Source organism: Lagopus leucura, unplaced genomic scaffold, assembly GCF_019238085.1.
Source record: "Lagopus leucura isolate 7727_CA_CO unplaced genomic scaffold, USGS_WTPT01 239-2_obj-0_obj, whole genome shotgun sequence".
Taxonomy (NCBI): Eukaryota; Metazoa; Chordata; class Aves; order Galliformes; family Phasianidae; genus Lagopus; species Lagopus leucura.
Genome location: NW_024969523.1, coordinates 1 through 9,075, shown reverse-complemented (window position 1 = coordinate 9,075; position 9,075 = coordinate 1). Strand labels below are relative to the sequence as shown.

The following is a 9,075-nucleotide window of genomic DNA, read 5'->3' as shown; positions in this document are numbered from 1 at the left end:
CAGCACAGCTCATATGGGGCAGCACAGCTCATATGGGGCAGCACAGCTCATATGGGGCAGCACGGCTCGTACGGTGTGGCTCTGCCATGCAGCCCCAGCCCCCCCGGCCCCCGCTCTGCTCTCACCCTTGAAGAAGAGCACGCTCTCCCCACCGCACTCCTCAGGGTGACACTCCACAGCAGCGTCCAGATCTCCGGGGACCCCCGGGAACTCATCTGCAATGCGCCGAGGGAAATTGGGGCGCAGCTGCCCCCCGGCATAGGACCAGACCTTCTCACCCTGCAATGAGCCCCGCAGCTTCAGCTCTCAGATCCGGGTGGCTCCATGGGAGCAGCCCTAGGAGGCCGGGGCCTCGGGACTGCCTGTCTCATGGACAGCCCAGGGATGTGGACACAGGGGCAGCCCCCCAGCAGCCAGGAGCAGCCCAGGCCAGGACCTCAAGGGACTCCCCACCCCGGGACCACCGGCTTGGGACCCCCCAGCTCAGACCCCCAGCCCAGGACCTTCAGTGTGATATTCCCAGCCTGGAACTCCCCACCCCAGCTCCCCCAGCTCAGGACCCCCTTGCCCATCTTGGGACCGTGCCTGGAAGAGGTAGAGGCTCTGGTGCTCCTCGGGATGATCCCGGCGGTGGATGCGCAGCGCTGCGTCCACGGGCCCCTCCAGCTCAGGCCAGGACTCAGCCAGGGGGCGGCTGTGGGGCTGGGGTCTCTCCCACGAGATTTCCCACACGTCCCCTCCTGGGCGGGAGCACCGTGCTACCCCACAGCACTGCCCCACAGCCACCCCAGCCCACCTCCCCCCTCATTTACCCACACTCCCTGTATCCCCTGGTCCCTACAGACCCCATCTCCCCCCATTTCCCCCCCACCCCATCCCCCCCCCCCCACCCCATTCTCTCCCACACTCCAGTGCCACATCGCCCCACACCTCCCACATCCCCTCCCATCCTCTCCCCTTCCCACACTCCATTTATCCAGCAGCCCATCACCCCCTCCCAGTGCCACCTCCATCTCCCCCCCGACCGCATTTCTCCCCACGCCCCCAGCCCCCACCCCACACCCTCAGCCCCCTCCCTACCCCTGAAGAAGAGCATGGTGCCATTCTCGCTCAGCGTTGCAGCGTCGAAGCCGCCCTCACCTCCGCAGATCTGGGCCAGGGCTGCAGGAGGGGCTCAGGTTGGCACAGACCCTCCCACCTTCCCCCTTCCTCCCCCACCCCATAGTTCTCACCGGTGTCGTTGCTGGGGCTCTCAGCCCCACGGCGGTGCCCATCTCCAGGTGCGTGGGGTTTGTGCTGAGTCCTGGGGGTGGGCAGCACGGAAGGTTATGGCACAGCCCCCCGCACTGAAGGAGCACAAATGGATCCCCGGCTCCCGAAGCCCACCTGCCCTACACGTCCTCCCTACGCATCCCACTCCCCTATTGCAGTTCTGTACGCAGCCAAAGCTCCGTGGACCCCCCCCCCCCCCCCCCCCGTCCTCCTGCACCCCAACGCCCTTTGCATCCCCTGCCCCATTTTCGCCCCGCTGCTCCGCACTCACAGCGGCCATCCGTCCACCAGGAGCAGCAACGCCGCCAGGCACAGCGCGGCCGCGGATCCCCCCATGGTGTGCGGTGCAGCTCCGCCGCCTCCGCCGCTTTAAGTGCGCTCCGCGGGGGGGGGGTGGGGGGGACGCGACAACACCTCGCGCCACCTCCGGGCCCATTGCACAACGTGGGGGGGTCACGGCCGGGCACGGACACTCCATGGCAGCGCAGGTAGGGCTGGAGCCGCCCCAACCGCTTCCTATCAGCGCCCTCCCCCCGCCACCCCGTGCTGGGAAATGCCGCTGTTTGCTCGGGAACTGGGGGGAAGGGAGAGGGCAGGGGAGGGCAGCGCGACCCACAGCGGGACACGGCGCGGAAAGGTCGAACCCGCAGCTCCGCAGCGCCCCGCACCCGGACCGGGGGTCCCGCGTTGCCCTCTCCGCTCGACCCCCTAGCACCATTCGGCCCCCACGGGCGCTGCCGGCTGCCTCCCCCCTCTCACCCTCCCCCCCCCCGATGCGGTCCTCTCCGAACATTTCTGTATTCCTTTATTCTGTATTGATTTGTACACACACCGCGCGTGGCGGCTGCCGGCCTCCCCTGGCCCCCCCCCCCCCCCCCGCCCCCCCCCCCCGCTCCCCCCCTCACGGCCCCCCCCGGGAGCATCACCGCGCCATGGGGGGGTTGGGGGGGTTGGGAGGTAACGGCTCCGCTCCGCGCCGCGCGGGGTTAAAGTGCAGCGCGGGGGGGGGGGGGGGGAGCGGAACCGCAGAGCGCCGTGCGGGGTCACTGCAGGTAGCGGTACGCCTTGAAGCAGTGGTTGCCCGAGTCCGCCACCACCACGTGGCCGTCCGAGGTGAGCGCCAAGCCCTGCGGGCCGTACAGCGGATCCGCCGCCGTGTTGATGTAGGACAGGAACGAGCCGGCGCTGTCAAACACCTGCGGGACCCCCGCGATGTGACGCCAACGCCGGGAGCTGCCGCCATCCTGGGCGTGCGGCCCCAGCGCCTCCCACGGCTCCATCCCTGCACCTCCACCCCCGTGGGCAACGCACCCAGCCTTCCCCACTGCCCCCCACGGGCACGCAGCCACCCACCAAAGCCCACCGTGGACACACTCCTGTTCATTTCCTATAGCCCCCCGTGGATACACCCCTATACATCCCCTATAGCCCCCGTGGGCAGAACCAACACATCCCCTACAGCCCCCATGGGCCGCCCTCGCTCATCCCCTACAGCTCCTCATGGACACCCACCCGTTCATCCCCTGTAGCCCTCCATGGGATGCCCTCGCTCACCCCCCATGGACACCCACCCATTCCCCTGCACAGCCCATGTCTCTACAGCCCCGTGGACACACTTCCCACCTGCTCAGTGGTCCCGTGGGCACACAGACCCCATCCCCCCCCCCCCCCCCCGCCCCGCCCCCCATGGCTTTACCAACTTTGCCCATGCTCAGCTCCCAGCTGCCCCCATCAACGATCCCATGACCTCAACCATTCCACCATTCCCCTGTTGGATCTGATGGTCTCAGTGAGCCCTTGCAACCTTAACCCCACTATGAGTCAGTCCCAATTTGGGGCCACGCACCCCACTCCCTGCCCAGGCCCCATCCCTGCCCAAGCGACGGGCTGTTTGGGGGGGGGGCAGGAAGGGGGCAGGACCCACCTGGATGCGGCTGTTGCCCCAATCAGCCACGATGATGTTCCCGTTGGCATCCACGGCCACGCCGGTGGGCGCGTTGAATTGCCCATTGCCCTCCCCGTGCGACCCGAACTTGAAGAGGAATTCTCCATCTGCGTTGTACACCTGGGGAGGGGGTGTCACCAGGGGGTGTCACTGTGAGGTGTCTCTATGGGGTGTCAGCAGGGGTCATCGCCATGGGGCGTCTCCATGGGGCGTCACCAGGGGGTGACACTGTGGGTTGTCTCCATGGGGTGTCACCACGGAGCGTCACTATGGGGTGTCACCATGGGGTGTCACTATGAGGTGGCACCAGGAAGTGCCTCCATGGGGTGTCACCAGGGGTCATCGCCATGGGGCGTCTCCATGGGTGTCACCATAGGGTGTCTCTGTTGGGCATCACCATGGGGTGTCACTATGAGGTGGCACCAGGAAGTGTCTCCAGGGGGTGTCACCAGGGGTCATTGCCATGGGGCGTCACCATGGGGTGCCACCATGGGGCCAATCACTGCAGGACACAGGGATGGGCGCAGCTCACCTTCACCGAGTGGTTGTGGAAGTCCGTCACCACGATCTCGTTCTTGTTGTTGACCGCCACGAAGTGTGGCCCTGGAGGAACAGCACTGAGAGGGGCCGGGGGCACCGGGACCCCTCGTGGGGTTAATGTGAGCAGCAGCGTTAGTGCAGGCAGTGCCCGGCCATGGGGAGCGCAGAGCTGGGGGGACCCAACACCCCACCCGTGGGGCAGAACCCGGAGACTGGGATCTAGAACCCGAGCCCAGAACCTGGCACCCAGAACTAGGACCGAGGAGCGGGACCCAGAACTGGAGTCCAAAACCAAGAATTCAACACTCAAAACTGGGAAGACAGATCCCAGAACCTGGAAGTGGGACTCAGAGTCCAGCGTCAGAACCAAGACCCAGAACTGGGACCTAAACCTTAGTCCAGGACCCAGAACTGGGATCCAGAATGGGGACATAGAACCCGAGCCCAGAACCTTGCACCCAGAACCAGAATCCAAAACTTGAAACTAGAACTTGAGCCCGAACCAGATCTCAGAACCTGGGCCCAGAACTCAGCCCTAGAACACAGCATTCGGAATCAAGACTGAAAATGAGAACCAGAGCTGGGACCCAGAACTAAAACCTAGAACACAAGCCCAGAAATCAGCCTGCAGAACCCAGTATTGGAGCCCAGAGCTTAGCTCCAGCACCAGAACTAGAACTAGAGCCAAGATTCAGAACCAGGACCCAGAAATGGAACCCAAGAGCCTAGAAACCAAGACCCTAAGCCTAGCACCAGAAGCAGCTCTTGAACCTAGAATCAGGACCCAGAACCGGAACCCAGAACCTGAGCCCGGCTCCAGAACCCAGAACGCGGAGATGGAATCTGAGCCCGGCGCCCAGCGCGCAGCCCGATCCCCGCCCCCCCCCCGGCGCTGCGGTGCCGCAGGTCGGCAGAGCTCGGTACTCACCCGGCCCCAGCAGAGGCAGCCCCAGGCATGCAGTAAGGAGGAGGGCCGCGCCCGTGTATTACCATCGAGTGTACCTGCAAACTGCCGCTCGGCCGTGCCGCGGCTCCCGAACTTGGTGACCAGCTTGCCGTTGGACTGGAAGATGAAGACGCAGCACGCCTTGTTGTCCACCACGATGATGTGCCCGTTGCGATCCACCGCGACGCCTTTGGGGCCCAGCAGCCGCCCGGCGCCGATCTTTGTCTGCGGCGGGGATGGAATCAGAAGGGCTCCCCGCGCCCGCGCCCCCCAGCCCGGCCCCCCCGCCCCCCTCACCTTGAATTTGCCTTCGGGGGAGAAGATGCTGACCCAGCGGTTGTCGTAGTCAGCGATGATGATGTCCCCGTTCATGTCCACGGTGACGCCGGTCGGGCGCTGCAGCTGCCCCGGGGAGCGGCCGCGCACACCGAAGCGCAGCCGGAACTGCCCCTCGTTGGAGAACACCTGGGGGCGACGGGGGGAAGGCGGGGGTTAGCCGGGCCGAGGGCCGGGGGCCGGCAGGGGCCGGGGGCTCCTACCTGCACGCATTGGTTATTGCTGTCGGCCACCACGATGCGGCCCGTGCTGGAGGTGGAGATGCCCTGCAGGTTGGTGAACTCGCCCTTCTCCCGCCCGCGGCTCCCTGCGTGGGGACGCACAGCCGTCAGCGAGGCTCCGCGCCTCCGCCGCTCCGCAGCGCCCGCCGCCGCCGCCGCTCACCCACGCGGAAGATGAGCTCGTCCTCGATGGGGTTCTCCTTCTTCTTGCCGCTGCTGTACATGCTGGAGGGCCGGCGCACCGCCTTCTGCCGGATGTGCCCGCTGCTGGGCGACTTGACGCGGCGCTTCACGTCGTCCGGGGACGGCGGCACGTCGCTGGCTTTGACGGCGCGCACACGGAAGGGGCTGCCGCGGATGGGCTGCCCGTACAGCGCGATGGACAGCTGGAAGTCGCCCTCGGCGCGCGGCGTGTATAGCAGCTCGTAGGTCCCGTTCTTGTTGTCCTGCACCTCGCTCTCAGCCGCGCCGCCGTCCGGCCCCGTCACCACGAAGCGCAGGCAGGCGCTGCCGCTGCGCACCAACTCGCCGTCCTTGTCCTTGGTGGTGACGCTGAGCGAAGCGGGCTGCCCCACCACCGCGTGCCGCAGCCCCTCGCCCGTGGCCACCGTCTTGTGCGCCGTGGCGCTGGTGGTGATCAACACGCCCAGGTTGAGGATGGATTTGCGCACGCCGTCGGTCTCCACCACGTAGTCCAGCTGGTCGTTCTCATGCGGGTGCTCGGGGAACTCCTGGCTGGCCAGAGCGCTCAGCCTCTCGCTCATCTGCTTGCGCACCAGCAGCACCTCGGGCGCCGTGCCGTGGTGCAGAGCCTGCTCCGTGAACGCGCAGCTGCTCAGGATGTTCTCCTGGCCCTGGCGCAGCACCTCCAGCTGTGTCTGAAGCACCTGAGGGCCGGGCGGCGGCAGCGCTCAGCGTCCCCGCCGTGCCGCGCAGCGCAGCGCCGCACCTCGCCTCGCGTGCCGCCGCACCGGGCGGAGCGCTACCTTCTGTTTGGCCCCGCAGATGGCCTCCAGGTCGCGCACCAGCAGCCCCTTGCGCTGCTGCAGGGCCCTCTCGAGCTCCTCGAAGGTGCTGCCGATCTCGGACACCGCCTCGTTCTTGCGCTCCACCAGCTGCTGGCTGATCTCCGACACCAGCGCGATGGCGGCCGCCAGCTGCGGGAGCCTGCGGAGCCGGCGCTGGGCACGGAGGGCGGCCGCCGGCCGGGCACCCCCCCACCCCCCCCCCACCCCACGCGCCCCTACCTGCCGCGGATGGCATCCAGCTGCTGCTGCAGGGCCGCCTTGTGCTGCTCCACCACGTCGCGCAGCGGCACGGTGACGTGCTCCCGGTGCTCCCCCTCGGTGCACTCGCGGCACATGGCGGTCTCGCAGGACTCGCAGTAGAACTCCATCACCTGCGGCAGCGGCGCTCAGGGCCCCCCTTCGGCGGCACGCCCGCCCCCCCCCGCCACCCACCTTGCCCTCGTGGTTGGGGCACGACAGGGGCTGCCCGGTGACGGCGCTGACGGGGTCCAGCCCCGGGCCGGGGTGGGGGCCGCGGCTGTCGGGGTCGCGCTGCAGCACTTCCATCAGGTTGGTGATGAAGAAGTTGTTCTGCAGGGCCGCCACGCCGCGCTCGGGCAGGATGGAGGTCTGGCGGCACACGGGGCAGGACAGGGTCAGGCTCTGGGGCGGGATATAGTTCTGGAGACACCTGGGGCAGAACGGGGACAACGAGAGGGTCAGGGCTGCCCAGGGTGGGCACCGGGATGGGGCGGGCAGGGGGACGAAGGCTGCACCGCGGTGCACAGGGGGGCACGGGTGGGATGGGAAGACGGGGCTGGGGAAAGGATGGACCGATGGGTGAACTGGAGGGCATGGAAGAAGGGGCCGGAAGGGTGGACAGAGACAGGGATGATGCACCACGGTGCTGCAGGGTGCACAGGACAGGACTGGAGGAAAGGGCTGAGGGAGCAGACGGACGACGGACAGATGGATGGATGGGGCTGTGACTCGGTGCAATAGGGTGTGTGGGACAGCGCTGGGGGAAGGACAGACAGACGGGCTGTGATGGGGTGCACTGGGGTGCATGGGTGGGAGCAAGGGATGGGGCTGGGGGGATGGAGACGGTGAGATGGACGGACAGACAGGGGCTGTGCCATGGTGCATCAGAGTGCATGTGGCAGGAGCATGGGACAGGGCTAGGGGTCGGACAGGACGGGTAGGGATGGGGTCACAGCCCACAGAAAGCTGGCCATGAGACCTCGGCATGGGGCCACGGACAGACAGACAGATGGATAATAGGACAGGGCCGTGCCAGACGGGAGCAGGGGAGTGCCAGGGGTGGGCAGGGGCCTGGGGGGGCACAGAGAAAGCAGATGTCAGTACAGAGCCCTCAGCCGTGCTACAGCCCCCTCCACCCCCATCCCTTCCAGACCCAGCAGTGTGGGACAGGAACAACCCTGCAGCCACAGCCCACGCTATGGGGGCTGTAGGGCCATGGGGTCAGTGGGACCCCGGCTCCCAGCATGAGTGGGGTGGCCCCATCTTGTGCCGGAGACATGCAGGGGGATGCAGTGCTGCACAACTTGGAGGTAGCAGGGCACAGCAGGGACACAGCAGGCAATGCAGCGGGGCACAGTGGGGACACGGTGGGGAGGCAGGCATTAGGAGTGCAGAAGGGATGCAGGAAGGCACAGCAGGACAGCGGGAATGCAGGCAGGCGATTTTTGGAGGCAGCAGAGAGGTGCAGTGCAGGCTCAGCAGGACACAGTGGGACCCGGCAGCTCCAGCCTAAGAGCTGCAGGAGCTGCAGGAAGGAAGGGGATGCTGCGGGAGGAGTGGGACCCTGCAGGGACGCAGTGTGAGCGCTGTGCAGTGCAGTGAGCAGGCTGACCTGCAGGAGGTGCGGTGGGGGATGCATTGAGGATGCAGTACACGTGCAGCGGGGTGCAGTAAGGGAGTGCAGCTGGGGTCAGCATGCAGCAGAGGGGCACAAGCAGAGACACGGTGGGGCACGGTGAGGACACAGTGAGGGTATAGTGGGTTTCGGGGGGTCCAGACACTCAGTGCAGGACTGGGGATGCAGTGAAGCCCTTCTCTCGCGAGAAGTCTTCAGGGAAAATGCTTTGGTGGATGCAGTGCAGCACGGGGGGGGGGGGGGGGGGAGGGGAGAGGGAATGCAGCGGGGATGCAGCAAAGATGCAGTGGGAGGCAGCAGGGCACAGCAGGAATGCAGTGAGGGAGATGCAGCAGGGCCAGCGTACAGCAAGGATGCAGTGAGGGTGCAGTGGAGGTGCAACAAGATGCAGCAGGGATGCAGAGGGGATGCAGAGGGAGCAGCCGCGATGCGGTGCAGTGCTGGGGGGCGGCGGGAGGGGCCTCACCTCTCACAGAAGGTGTGCAGGCACGGCAGCACCTTGGGGTTGCGGTAGCGGTCGAGGCAGATGCTGCACACCAGGAACTGTTTGTCAATCTGCCGCACCACCGGGCTGGCGTTGGCCTCCCGCTTCGCCATGGCGGCGTCCCCGAGGCCCCGCGGCGCTCAGCCTGCGGGCGGAGCTGTCAGTGCGCGCCGGGCCCCGCACCGCGCCCAGCCCCGCACCGCTCTCAGCCCCGCACCGCGCCCAGCCCCGCACCGCGCCGGGCCGCAGCCGCACCGCCGGCAAAAGGAGCGCGGTAGCGCGGTTCCCGGGCCGGAGCGACCCCGCCCGCCCGGCAGCGCTCACCCCGCACCGCACCGTTGCCCCCGCAGCGTTCCCGATCGCCCCGCGGGCGCCTCCTCCTCACACGCCCCCCCCCTCGGATCCCCCCGAGGGCACCGCCGCTCCC

The 9,075-nt window shown here is 67.4% G+C and overlaps 2 protein-coding genes across 5 annotated transcripts in view; both read right to left on the bottom strand.

The window, feature by feature from the left end:
• Positions 1-1,649, bottom strand: part of HPX (hemopexin) — a 4,467-nt gene extending 2,818 nt beyond the window's left edge. The window contains exons 1-5 of the mRNA XM_042895110.1: positions 1,544-1,649; positions 1,233-1,303; positions 1,081-1,161; positions 586-740; positions 126-279 (exon numbers count right to left, since the gene is read on the bottom strand). Coding sequence (XP_042751044.1) covers positions 126-279; positions 586-740; positions 1,081-1,161; positions 1,233-1,303; positions 1,544-1,608 — 526 coding nt within the window. The 5' untranslated portion in view covers positions 1,609-1,649. The remainder of the gene's footprint in view (positions 1-125; positions 280-585; positions 741-1,080; positions 1,162-1,232; positions 1,304-1,543) is intronic.
• A 599-nt stretch (positions 1,650-2,248) lies between these two features.
• TRIM3 (tripartite motif containing 3) lies at positions 2,249-8,804 on the bottom strand. 4 transcript variants are annotated; one of them, XM_042895106.1, is made up of 11 exons: positions 8,631-8,804; positions 6,721-6,958; positions 6,508-6,659; positions 6,247-6,427; positions 5,424-6,147; positions 5,243-5,346; positions 5,001-5,168; positions 4,748-4,928; positions 3,750-3,820; positions 3,197-3,337; positions 2,249-2,468 (listed from the first exon to the last, which is right to left on the bottom strand). In XM_042895106.1, exons 1-11 carry the CDS (start codon positions 8,759-8,761, stop codon positions 2,316-2,318), a joined length of 2,244 nt encoding a protein of 747 aa, XP_042751040.1. In that variant the 5' UTR covers positions 8,762-8,804; the 3' UTR covers positions 2,249-2,315. The 4 variants fall into 4 exon arrangements, with proteins under 4 accessions (XP_042751040.1, XP_042751041.1, XP_042751042.1 ...); XM_042895107.1 differs by having other exon boundaries at positions 2,250-2,468; positions 4,760-4,928; XM_042895108.1 differs by lacking the exons at positions 2,249-2,468; positions 3,197-3,337 and adding an exon at positions 3,344-3,600.
• Positions 8,805-9,075: the final 271 nt, after the last annotated feature.